The sequence below is a fragment of the Histomonas meleagridis genome (genome assembly GCF_020186115.1).
Source record: "Histomonas meleagridis strain 2922-C6/04-10x chromosome Unknown contig_55, whole genome shotgun sequence".
In the NCBI taxonomy this organism is placed as follows: Eukaryota; Parabasalia; order Tritrichomonadida; family Dientamoebidae; genus Histomonas; species Histomonas meleagridis.
The window spans coordinates 272,292-286,532 of record NW_027150898.1 but is presented as its reverse complement, the minus strand read 5'-3'; the positions used below and the strand labels follow the sequence as shown (position 1 = coordinate 286,532).

Here is a 14,241-nt window from a genome sequence, read left to right as displayed (position 1 = left end):
TAAACAATCAAATAAGCTTAATTTTTTATACCACTGGTTTTTTTTACAATTTGTTTTGGTATGAGAAGAAAAAGCGATTTTCAAATTAGCTATTTTTATTATTTTATTTCCATTATCCTTCAATGAAAAATATATTCATTTTTTGATCTGGCATTTAAGGCATATAATATCAAGATACATTTTTCTTTGATTAATTTTAATTTCTTTTAAATAACACTACATATAGTTCACTCATAATCTAGCAAGCTTCCACCTTGAGCATTCAAAACCTGTGATGGTGTTGTAGATTTGAAACAAAATTGAAAAATTAAAATCAGAAATATACAGCTTAAGATTGAAACTGATATGAGGCTAATAACATTCCATTGACTAAATGATGAAAATATCTTGTTTTCTGACATACTACTTAAAGAAACAATAAAGAGAATCGAGTTTAAAACCATTTATAAAATTTACGGTTTTATTTATAAGCCGATAAAACAATCTGAAGTTTACAACTGCTACTTTCGGTGATGTCACTTTTCTCGCTGGTTCAAATACATTGCTGTAAAACATTTATGACTTTACCAGTTTATGCACTTGTTTCGAAATACCTTGCGTGAAGTTTTGTTGCCATTTTCATTCCTTCTGTTAGTAACACAAATCTATTTAAATGAATTTCGTTACCACAAAGAACTTTATTAAATTGTGCACTCTTTGTTTCATTATAATATAATAATATAATACATTGTTAAACGTATCTTTGTGATGAACAGAAAAAACAATAATTTCAAATAACTTAATCAGCATGGGCATACAACGCTTTTCTATTAGTAATAAATGGTTCTCTTTTGAAATGACATATGTCGCATACTTAATTACAAAATAAATGTTTTCATCATATAAAAAATAATCAAATATTGGCAAGTCGGAATAAGTTCATTATGAAGAGACATTGATTGTCTATTTTTTGTAAATCTTATTGGGGAAAATTATTGATTGGGACACCTGTGATGAAGAAATTCACTAAAATAGCTTCACCAAAAGCTCCTATTTGTTCTTATTTGTTTTAGTATAAAATTTCTTAAAAAAAAAAGACAATTATATTTCAAAATAAATTTATTTAAAAATTATAAAATCTCAAGAACATTGCTTTTATAGCTCTTGCCTCGAAGCTTACTGTTTGGTTTTCATGTGCCTCTTCAGCCATCAAAGTCATATCGATAATGGACTCTATTTTCTTTCCATTTTTATCCACCTCATCCAAAAATCCCAAAATTTTATCAAGTGTTGCGTCGGGCACAACATAAGTTCTATTCGCCATAGCCCTCAATATCTCATTTAAGCATTTCTTAGCATAAAACCATGTATCAGCGTTTAACTTCTTATGCATTGGGTTAAATGCTTTAAACACATAATCTATTCCAAACTCATAATTCCGATGTGCACAATATAAAGTACCAACAACTAAATGTAGAATTGATAAATGATATAATTTTGCATTTTCGTCTTCTTTTGATCTTTCTGCTTCATCATCAGTTAATCGACTAATTAATGTATCAGCAGATGAATTTTGATTAGTAATTACATAGGCTACACATAGATTTGCAACTAAAATGGCTTCAATATCAAGTAAATTAGGTTCGCCTAAAACAATTTGTTCATAACATTGTATCGCTTGATTCATTTTATTTTCTTGCATAAAGTATGTATGTGCTAAATTGAGTTTCCATATTCGATTGTCAGAACAATAGTCTTGGTATTTTAATAATAAAAGTTCTACAAGTTGATAATTTCTTAAATCCCAAAATATTTTGGCTTGTGCCATTAATACTGGGATAAGCTCTTCAACAACAGCTTCAAATTCAAGTGAAAGTTGCGATTGCTGCTCTGTATCTTGTGTTTTGCGTGCTTCGTCAATTTTTGATAAAAGTTTGCGTAAAATGTCACTTTTCGACTTACAGATTTCGTCGAATTTTCGATATGCTTCTTCTTTGGACGATGCGCATAATAAAACGGCATCAAGGAAATCTAGCATTGGCTGGCCCATAGTTTTTAGTGCTAGGTCTGAATTTTCAGCAAGTAAATCCGCTGCATATGCATAATATTCAAATTTACAATAACCAAGTAATAAATTACGAAATGTTTCCGAAAGTGGCGGCTCTTGTGTAAGAAGAAAATTAAGTTTGGAAAATGAAGATGATGGATCATCTTCCATTGTAACAAGAGCAGTATTATGCAAAGTGATAAGATCTAACTCTTCTTCGCTACGGTTTGGAAGTTCATTGAGTGCATCTTTGGCTTCACGATAATGTTTTTGATCATATTCAATAGCCATTAAAAGATTGAAGGTTTCAACTAAGAAGAGATCTTGGAACTGAGATAACTTACCAACAATATCAAAGTCAATGTTTTCACCAGCCAGAGAACGAAGGAGTTCTGGATGTTTACGAGCAATATCAGATTTGATCTCCGCTATAAAGCTAATAGCATCTGAAAAATGGTTGAGACGATAGTGACAAAGTGCAATACAATATGCAACTTCAGGAATAAATCCATGTACTCGCTTGATTTCATTGAATTTCTCAAGAGCTTCTTCGATACGATCTTCCTTAAATAAAACAACAGCTGTGTCAAACATAATATTTTCGTTTTGTTGATCACTTTCTGCTAGAATTGATTTGGAAGATTGGATATCTTCTTCAGCATAACGAATTGCTGCTTGAAGAAGAGTAACTTTCTCTTTGAGTTCAGGCGATTGAACACCAAAGGAAACACGCATTGCTTCATAAAATTGATCTGTTTTGTAAAGACATTGAGCATGAAGAAGTTTGTATTTGTCATTCGTTGGATTTAATTGAACAAGCTTGGCATAACTTTGGCAAGCTTTTTGATAATCTTCTTGTTGCCAATAACAATATGCCATTAAAGAATGTATTGCTGTAGAATCAGGATATGAATGTAGTTCATTTGTGAGCATCCGTAAAGCTTCGTTGTAGTTTTCATCAGCAATAAGTGAGTAGATTGTTCGAGTGTAATTTTCATTTGCGCTCATTTGTTATTATTTGTACGTTATTTATTTGGTTAATACGTTCTTCATATATCTAAATTAAATATAATGATTAAGATCTTCGAGAGCATCGCTGGTCTAATGGTAGAATTTCAGCTTGCCAAGCTGGGGGTCCGGGTCCGATTCCCGGGCGATGCAGATTTTTTTCATTTTTGCGCTCTGATACGAGGAATCATTCACTAAGAGGAAAAAATAATCTCTCATATTAAAAGTACATTTTTAAGACATTTATTGCATCCAATATTTCCTTTATATATTTTATTATATGAAACTAATATAAATGTTTTTAGATACAGTGAACTCTCTAATTTTCAGTTACTAATATTGATCATGCAAATTATTTTAACTTTCGATGAAAAAAACCTGAATTTTCAAAACATAATGAAATATAATCTGAACAAATTTTTCATATTCAAATAATATATTTATCAATAATTAAGTTTATCCGTTTTATTCAAATGTTTATGTAAGCTTTTAGCAAAGTTTATTATTTTTTTTTTGGTGTTTATTATTATAATTATCTGTTGTTATTATGTATTAGCATTAAGGAATAAAAACCATTTGTGTGCTAACATAATTTATATAATTTTCAGAAATATATTATGTATACAAAAGGATTTAGGATTTTTTATTTGAAACAATGTTTCAATTATCCATACTTAGTAAAAAAAATAAAATAAATTGTTAGTTACTTATTTAGTAACCAACTGTGAAGCGTTTTCCAATGTAATTACCATTGGCTATTTCATCAATCAATGCAACAGCATAATCAGAATTTGATATTTTGCTTTCGCCTTTTTCATTGAATATTGTTTCGTCACCACTTAACCTAAACTTACCTTGTTTTTCACCTGGATAAATTTCCATCGATGGGCATAACACTGTTCCTGGTATCATGAATTGCTGTGCAATTTTCAAAAAAATAAAAAAATAAGAATACATTTCTAACAATATAAAATCTTCGGAATGTTTTTACATTAATAGTGAAGAAATTTCTGTTCAATATTAAACTCTTGTAAAGTAATATCAAATTTGATTTCAACAATAACAAATATATCCAAATATTTTAAAACCATAACAAAGAACATATTATCCTTACGGGCATTCCTCTTTCCCATCATTTAAAATGTAAGTTGCAGCTTCGAGGTCCCTTTCCCCTGCCTTCGCTCTGTATGTTGGCTCTATGTCAGCTCTTTTGGAAGTCTTCACAATTATCACTTGGCAATTTGAGAAGAATATCAAGTCCATTAAATATGAGCACGACAAAATGATCAGAATTATGTAAAGCACCTTCATGTAGCGCCTCGAGAACAACTTGACGACAAATGGAATATCATTTCCAGCAATCAAAGAGTCCAAATTCGCGTCAAGACAAACCTTTGTAGAAAAGATTCCACTGTTTTCCTTTTTGATGCCATCCAGCTCATTTATCATTGCATCGCTCCAATAAATTTCACTTTCGAATATTACGCATATTGTGGTATCTGTCGGAATAGAAACAACCTCTTCATACTCTTCCCATGTGACATATTCCGCATTTTTATAGAATTCTTTTGGCACATCATGCGCTTCGTGAAAGATTTTATAGATTGGTGGTGTGGTTCGAATGTCTGTGATTTTTTCTGTCAGTTCGTTGAGGGTATAAATGTCTTTCCCCATGAAATGATAGGATGTCGTTGGAATTATACGACAAATTGTTAACATCCAAAGTATGCCAATTACAAATAATACTGCAAAACCTGATATCAAGCCGGACGCTAAGTTTTCAAACTTGTTATCATATGCTACAATGCAGTAAAGGCCTGCAATAAAGATACCAAGACTTCCAGGTCCAAATATTGCACCAACAAACATTGAAACAAACTCGCAGCAACTGTAAGTTCGAAGTATAAAACATTTTTTGAAGCATAAATAGATAGACACAAGAATTGCTGGAATTAAAAATACACCGGTGCATAAATAATACACGTATCTGACCGAATAGCATAAATCATAATTGCCTGTATAACAGAAAGAAGCATTTTCAAAAAGAATAAATTCTTCTGTATTTCTTGAATGATTAATATAATTCATACATAGACCAGTGCAAAATATATCACCACATGAAATGTTTTCTCCTTCATGAGGATATGAATCCACTTGCCAATCAGAAAAAGAAAGACTAAGTAAAGCCCAAAACATTCTTCGATTTGTGGGTTAAAAAATCGATTTTCAATGAATTTCTTGCAGTTAATTCTATGTAAAATTGACAAACGTGCATAATATCGTTTGGGTAAAAACCGTTGTCAGATAACGTCGGTTTGTCGAACGTAAAGCATCGTATAACCGTCATATGTTTGAATGATTTACTCTAGAGTAAACTTTATAATTTTTTTCTGAGATTAAAATCAGATATATCAATTTATCAATCCCTTCCATCCTGTGGGGTTCTATCAAGACTCCAGTATCGTGATCACATAAATATTATAAAAAAAATACAATAAATTTTTGACCCCAATCTTTTTGTTAGTTGCAAACAAAAGTATTACGAAACACTATCAGAAAATATTTAATCAATCAAATAAAACTTATTATATATTTTGATCCTTTATCATTTTTTTATTCATAAAATAAAATAAAAAAATTAAAAGAAAAACAGTTTATTGTATTATTATTATTAATTTTGTTGTAATCTTTCCATCACAGTTGTAATTTTTCTTTGATCATATCCCAGCAAAAAATTCATTTCATCTGATGACATATTTAACATTTTCTTTGCGAATTCTATCACCTCCGCATTTAATCTTTTATAATTCCACAAAGGTAATGTCATTATTCTTAATGCTATTTTTTTCACAACTGCAAATTGTTCTATGCTTACAGATGTCAAAACTTTCATACATAGCAAAGCGAAATCTTCACTTCTATTAAAGTCATCTTCATCTATATCTATTTGAATTTTATTTAAAATGATATTAATATCATCCAAAGACACATTCCAATTATAACTAATTATACATCTACACCAAAGCGCAGCTGTGATTTCATAAAGAATTAATGAACTATTATTACCTTCTGTAAGAATTTGATTTATAACATTTCTAATAATTTCTTGTTGTGATGAAATTATTACTGGATCAAATCTAATCATTATTAATAAAGATTGAATTATATTAATCCGTAAATATATATGTGTAATTCTTAAAAGTTGAAATGTTTGTGTAAGCGCCATATTAAAAAGATCAGCATTTTTAAGAATCGATGCTAAATATGATAATGCATTTACTGCATAACCTCTTTGCGTTCTATTTTTACATGATAATTGTTGAATAAGTTTCTCTTGAAATGGTCCAAGAAATTGAACAAAGTCATTACCCATAATAGTTATAAATATATTAAACAAATGATATATTGCCGGTATTATAATTGATTCCGATGTTTGTTTTGATTCTGTTTTTTGTAATGATTTAATTTCTCCTTTCATTGATCTAAGTATGAAATTAGCTATAATTTCACTATTATTATATGTAATCGAACGATCGAAATATGATATAATTGAAATAATTGTCTCAATGTTATACATAACTGATTCAGGTTCTTCTAAATCAGGTAATTCATTTAAATATTCCAATAAAAATGGTGTTGGATCAAGTGTTGTATGTAATGATAACATTGGAATAGCATTAGAAAATGCTATTGCTGAACTTTGTTTATCTTTATTAGATATAGATGGAATCATTTTTGCTAATATTTCAACAAAATGTAAATTAGTTGGACATAAATATGATAATATTTGTATCGATGCAGCTCTTGCATTAGAAACTATTTCTTCATCAATGTTTTCAAAGTCTGTTTCTAATACTGTTACTGATAATTGTATTGATTGATCTTTAAATGGTTGCATTGATATTGGGAATTTCTCGATAAATGATAATAATGCAGGTAATGCACCTAATTGTGAAATTCCGGAATTAAACATTATTTGTGTTATTTCATTAAGATTATTAATGATTGATCTTGGAGAAGTATTTGATAATACTCCGAAACATTGATATATAACTTCTATTAATGAATTATCTTGAATCATTAAATTAATAAGTGTTGGCGCAATTACGGAATATAATTCCTCATTAATATCACAATTAGTTAATGAATTAATGATACATTCAATGACTTCTTCTTTAAACTCAAAATTACTTGAAAGTAATTGTACACAACATTCAATTAATTGTTGTAAATATATTGTAACTTGTTCAGAGTTAATTAAAATAGAATTTAATGCTTCAAGAAAATTATATTGTATCATTTTTGGTATTAATATTCGTACAAAATTATCTAAATTAGATGAAATACATGCAGATGCATATTGTGATATTTGGATAATTAACTCAGCAGCTGATAATGATACAAGAATATCATTAGAATCAAGTCCACTAAGTGCCAAATTTATTACATCTGTAGGTGAATCTGCTAATGCATCAGAACAATTCTCTATAAAACATGATAATACATATATTGCAACTTGTAATATGATCGGATTATTAGCTTTTATAAGTGATGCAACACATTGAATAACAACTTCATAACATAAATATTGATCAACATTACTGGAAAGAACTTCAAAGAAACGTTGCGGAAACATATACGTGTTCATCTCTCGTTCAAGTGAACATGCTTCGATTGAAAGTGTAATTGTTCTTTGGATAAATTCTTGAAGGTGTGCTTCAAAATAGTTTGGTATAAACTTAGGAGCATCATCAAGGATTTGTTGCACACAAATTCGAATTGTTAAAGGAATCGCTTTGTTATCAGTAAGCGAAAGAGCAAAGTCACAAAATGATGGAGAAACTTCGATAAGTACCGGAAAACGATCAAAGAGAACATCGGAAAGTGTACCGAAAAGAAGAGCACATTCATTCCCATCTTGTGTCTTATAGACGGCTGTTTGTGCTGCAGTTGTAAGTGATGCAACCAAATTTGGAATCTGTATTATATCATCAGGGTTAACAATTAGAGGCGTAATAGTGTCAAGTGCTTTAATTCCTTGGATCCTCATGTCAATGTCTTCAGAAACAATGGCTGTAGTGGTAATGTTTCCATATTCAACAAAATACTTTTGCTGCTCTTCGTCTGGAAGAGCTTGGTAAATGCAGTTAAGAAGATAAAGTCCAGTTGCATTGAAGTTGGAATGTAAAATAAGGTTAAAACAAAATATTGGTAATTCGGGCCAAGTAGAATATTGAATTACAATTGTAGCAAAAACATCAATGACATCGCATATTGCTCTTTGCAATTGTGCATTTGGTTCTTTTGGTATCATTTCTAATAATACTGTTTTCAATTGACTATAATCAGGACATTGAGATTTATCTTCCATTTCGAATACATTAGAGAAATATTGTCGTGCAAAAATAAGCGCATAATGTTGAATTGTTTGATTTTGATGATCATTTGCAATTTGAATTAATGGAAAAATCGCAAGAGGATTTTGAATGTGCTGAATAATTTCATCTTGTACTGCTTGAAAATTTTCATTTGGTGTTATTAGATTTGAAAAAAGGAAAGTAAATCTTTGAACTAAATCCATTTTTGGATTTTGTGGTCAAGCAAGATTTTGCCAGTAACCGAAAAATGCCAAAACAAAGAGATCATTTGCTTGTGCTTTACAGCATTATATTTTAGGAATCACACAAACGACTTAATAACTAATTGCTATTAATACCTTGTTTAAAAGGTTTTACCTTCAATATCTTTTCAAAAAATATTAATCAAATTTTAACAATATTCACCCATTTTTTTTCTCACATAACAACAACAAAATTTGGTATTTTGTTAAGAAGCTATTTTGAAGCAAAATATGAATTTCTAAATGGAAATTTTGGTATATGATTTTTTTCATAAAATAATGATTTAAATTATTCTATGAGATTTTTGAATTACCAATTTTGAATAAAACCGTCCAATCAGATAAAGCTTTATAATTTTACGGTTTTTATACTCAATTAAAAATATCCAAATTTTAAAGGAATGGAATACAAAGAATTACATGTTGACTCAGAGCCTGAATCTAACGCAAAACACTCTCTTAAAAAAGCTAATCTTTATTACATTATTAAATTCATTGTTGCAGGAATCTTCTGCTTTATATTTTACAATACTGGACATACGTGGATTGCAAAAGTTATTTCTACTATATACAAGACAGGCATGGACATTGGCGCTTCATTTGTTGCACGCATAACATGTGCTCTATTTATCTGGTTTATTGCACATTCACTTTTCACTCTTTGCAACAAGAATCTTAATGATTCTCCCCAATTCATGTTCCACACTTCTTTCCTTTGGATCCATTCTATTATTTTAATTGGTATTATTGTTGGTTTTTGGTTCATCCCAGATCCATTTTTCAATTTCTACATGAAAGCTGCTGTTTACGTCTCCGGTGTTTACCTTGTGATTCAGCTTATTTTCTTAATCGAATTCTTTTATCAAATTAACCAAAAGTTAGTTGATAATGATCAAATTAAATTGATGCTCTTCTTAACAATTCTCCTTACTGCTATTTCTATCGCTGGATTTGGACTTGAATATTACTTCTTCGGAAGAGGTAGTTCGGGAAATAATTTGATAATTTCAATTAATTTGATTCTTTCATTTCTTCTGTTTTTACTTTCTTTAGTCATGGACCATGGCTCAATATTTGTTTCATCACTTGTTTGTGTTTATACGGCATTTCTCACATACTCTGGTTTAATGGCTGGTACAAATAATGGATCAACATCACATGGAATAGCGTTTTCTGTCATTGGTTCAATCCTTTCGTTGATTTGGCTGGGATACTCTGCGTTTAGTGTAAACAATCAGTTTGCACAAGTTTGTGATTGTGGATGTTGCTCGGAAGATGAGAATGGTGAAGAACAAATTTTCTCTTTAAGCTTCTTCCACCTGATTTTCGGACTTGCAAGTATCTATATGGCAATGTTAGTCACACATTGGGGACAAACTGGTGAGACAGCCGCCTGGACAACAGATAAGGGTTTAGTAGCAAAATGGATTAACCTTGCATCATCTTGGGTAGCACAATTACTTTATGCATGGACTTTGATTGCACCGAAGCTCTTCCCTGATCGTGACTTTTCTTGAAAATAAAAATATTTTTATTTGAGATCAAATGAATTGTCATATGACATCGTGTAAACTAAACAAAATTTGCAAAGGTCATAACTCGGATTGTGTGAACTTTGTTTGACCATTTATGCATACAATCGTTATCCCTCATAAGGGGAATTTCGACTATGAACAAGAGCACTACCTTGCCATATTATTAAAAGATATTTTAAATTATTATAACATATTCTAAATTATTAAAACATATTACAAATTATTAAAACATATTCTAAATTATTATTTTTCTGCAATTTAATCTTTTGTGGGGTATAATCTCATAAAGGCAGTTGTTAGTCAAAAACATATAAAACCTATTAAGGTTGTACTCCAAACGGTCGCCACCGAAAAAATATTGTTTTGTTAATAATAAATCAATACACATTTATAATTTTAATCTGTAAACCAAAAAAATATTTATAATTATTAATATTCTTTGTTAAATACTCAATTATTTTAATTTTAATTTTTTTATGATAGATAATCAATTTTACTTTTAATTGAAAAGTTGAAAAATCTCTCTATTACATTTTTTAGAATTATATGATATATTTAAATTTTTTATTAATTTTGATTTATATTCAGTCAATATCGAGTTCTATTCATTTTAAAATCAAAAAATCATGAAAATTGATTTTGAAATATAATAAACAAATTTATAATTACAATTGATATTGCTATATTATTTTAGTGAATTATCATTTAATTTGGAGATAAAAATGTTTATAACAAGAAAATACGATCAAAAAACATAGAAAATACCTAATAAATTGGAACATGAAAACCCTGTTTTCAAATATATTTTTCTGATTATTATTTATATTTAAATATAATTCTCTTGCATTAAATAAATAGTATTAGTATACATATTTTAAATTTAAAAAATAATATGATTTCTTTTTTTATAATTGAATTGTTTTTAATCGTTCTGTATTCAATATTTTTGATGTGTATTATCAATACTTTTTGTCTATTATACCGTTTCCTGATTATATTTCAAATTTTTTTGATGATTTTCGTGAAAATAATCATCACAATAATCTAACGAAATAATGTTATGGAAAAAAATGATATTCATCTTGAGTTTATTAAATACAATAAAAGTATTTATTTTTCACATTATAATCTAACATGGAAATCTTCATACATGTGATAGAATAGTTCAATATAATAATTATTCACATGATGTGATGTGACAAAATCTCTCTTATTCTGTGTTCGATTAATTTCCGTTCTGAAATATTCATTGGTTTTTCTTAAAGTGAAATATATCAATGGAGGATATTGAATAATTTTTTTTTTTTTTTTTTTATGGTCTAATGCATACAATATCTCATCATTTTAATTGGAATTTTCAAAAATATTAATTATATAATATTATTTGTTTATGTGTTTATACGCAATGTGTGATATATTGATCGAACTTATGATACATATTTACGAATGTATTGAAAATTTCCCGAGTGATTCACTGTTTTGTGTACTTAACCTAAAAGTCCCGAGATGGGGTGCCCGATTGTGACATTTCTATTCTTACTCAAATTTCCTATCGTTCGAAATCCTCAAAATGGAGGGCCTTTTAAATCACATTGATTCTATTCGATTAGAATGAAACAATCACAAATTGTTCTACTTTAAACATATTAAAATTCGCTATTATTAGTGATTTCAATTTTTTATAAATTTGATGAGATCCACCAAGCTCAACTGAATCTCAAAGTTAATATTCTTACATCAAATTCTAAAAAAAATTATGAAAAAAAGGTGTCTGCTCGGAAAATAAACAATAGTTTGCAAATGTATTTAAATACACTCGACGATCGTACAAAAAAGACGTTAATATCTTGAGACACTTTTCGGTTTAATGAAACAGAATGAAATCGCAAAAATCACATAAATTCGCCCTAATTTTCATTTTTATTGTAGCATCACTAATCGCAGCATTTCATTGTGACGCTCAAAATATTCAATGTAGCTGTCATATAAAGCTACTAAAAATCCCATGTTTCTTTTATCAATATGTAAAAGCAATCCTATGTTCATTCAAAAGAGATTATAGATGCTTTATCAAGAAGGTTATTTTATCACCATTTAGACTCATTTCATTGATTATTGATTTTTTCAATATTTTTATTCACAAGCCTATATCTACAATTTTCTGGCCTCTCTTTTGGATTTTTGACAGATTTCATCTTATACTTATGTTTATTTACTATCGGTGTTTTCCACTCTTTCTTTTCATTTTACAAATTATCAATATAATTCTTGCTCCTGTTCGTTTTATAGTCACACTTGTACATCCACAATCATACCCACCATGTCAGAAATTAGCAGACAATTATTGGAAAAATACATTTGAATGTATTGCATCTAAGACTCGACAATTTTTCTCACTTCCGCTTAAGCTTTTCCAATACATTTTATATATTGTTGATAGTAGCATTGAATACTTCAAAACGAATCAATCAGCAGCGAGAAAAATTCCAATTAGTAAAAGCGCCGAAGGAATTCACGAATTTGAACAAGAGTACAGAGATATAAAAGAAAAGATTCAGAAAATTGACGATGAGATGAATTTGGACAAAAAGCGAATTTGAATGTTATATATGAATTGTAAATGAGATAAATATTGGTTTTCTTTGATTAAAAATATTTAATTTTAATTTTTTTACTTGTGAACATTTAAAAAATAGAGAAAGTTTAAAAAAAAGATTTTTTTATTTACGTGAGAGTTCAATTTGATTTTTATTTCTTCAAGTTGTTAATGTTGAAAAGTATTTGAACTATATCATTGTAACCATTTTTAGTTGCATAATCACATGCCGATTTATATGATTTAAATGATTTCCGAATATTTTAATGAATTTCCAAATTATTATAATAAATATTATATAAAATATATTAATATCTTTTTCATTGACATCAATATCTTTTCTTTCAAGTAGTAAACTCGCAATATTTACTAGTTTATTTTTCACTGATAAAATAAGAGCTGTGCTAAAAACTATAAATGATCCCCAAAAATTCGCGTAAAACATAAAATAATTAAAATTAGCTAAGAATATAACAAATAAATATCTTTAGTATTAATATCGATTCCTTCTTTCTCAAGAATTATTTTTGCGATTTCTTCATATTCATTTTTTAAAGCTAAAAAAAGTGCTGTACTAAAAACTATAAATAATTTCCAAAAATTTGTGTAAAACATAAAATCATTAAAATTAACAAAGAATAAATCAAATAAATATCTTTAGCATTAATATCGATTCCTTCTTTCTCAAGAATTTTTTTTGCAATATCTTCATGTTTATTTTTCAATGCTAACAAAAGCGCTGTATTAAATATTAAAAACAATTTCCTAATATTTGACTGAAACATAAAATTATTGTAACAAAAACTACACACAGAGTTTACATCGATTTCTTTTCTTTTAAGAAGTAATTCTACTATTTCAGTATAACCATTTTCTGCAGCACAAATTAATGCAGTTTCAAAAAATTTGAATAATTTCCAAATATTTTTTATAAAAATTAAATGGACAATAAAAACATAAAATCAAGTAAATAAATATTTTTATGATTTACATCAATTCCTTCTATTTCAAGGAGCAATTTAGATATTTTAGTATAACCATTTTTGCTTGATATCATAAGAGCCGTATTAAATAATTTACATAAATTCCAGTAATTATTTTTAAACATAAAAAGTCTAAATTAAATATTAAATTAAAAATATAAAAATCAAAAACATTTACATTTACTTCCTTTGTTTCAAGAATTAACTCAACTGACTCAAGATAATCACCTTTTAATAACAATGTAAGAGCTGTATCAAATATTTAAAACAATTTCCATATATTATAATGAATCATAAAATTATTTAAACAAATAAAGAAAAAATCATAGAAAAATCTTTAAGATTAACATCTATTTCTTCTCTTTCAAGAAGTGTTGTAGCCATATCCATATTCTTATTTTTTAATGCTATCATAAGTGCTGTATCACAAGCATTTAATAGATTCCAAATAATATTTTTAATCGTTTTATTAT

The 14,241-nt window shown here is 28.2% G+C and overlaps 3 protein-coding genes across 3 annotated transcripts; 1 reads left to right on the top strand and 2 right to left on the bottom strand.

Moving 5' to 3' along the window:
- Positions 1-1,102: 1,102 nt before the first annotated feature.
- Positions 1,103-3,034, bottom strand: GO595_007654 (TPR Domain containing protein; the record flags this gene model as incomplete). The annotated part of the gene is made up of 1 exon (XM_067921141.1): positions 1,103-3,034. The coding sequence occupies one exon, from the start codon at positions 3,032-3,034 to the stop codon at positions 1,103-1,105; it is 1,932 nt and encodes a 643-aa protein (XP_067772217.1).
- A 1,110-nt stretch (positions 3,035-4,144) lies between these two features.
- On the bottom strand, positions 4,145-8,348 carry GO595_007653 (uncharacterized protein; the record flags this gene model as incomplete). Its single annotated transcript, XM_067921140.1, has 2 exons — positions 4,145-4,833; positions 6,566-8,348. 2 exons carry the CDS (start codon positions 8,346-8,348, stop codon positions 4,145-4,147), a joined length of 2,472 nt encoding a protein of 823 aa, XP_067772216.1.
- Positions 8,349-9,055: 707 nt separating this feature from the next.
- On the top strand, positions 9,056-10,171 carry GO595_007652 (putative serine incorporator; the record flags this gene model as incomplete). The annotated part of the gene is made up of 1 exon (XM_067921139.1): positions 9,056-10,171. The coding sequence occupies one exon, from the start codon at positions 9,056-9,058 to the stop codon at positions 10,169-10,171; it is 1,116 nt and encodes a 371-aa protein (XP_067772215.1).
- Positions 10,172-14,241: the final 4,070 nt, after the last annotated feature.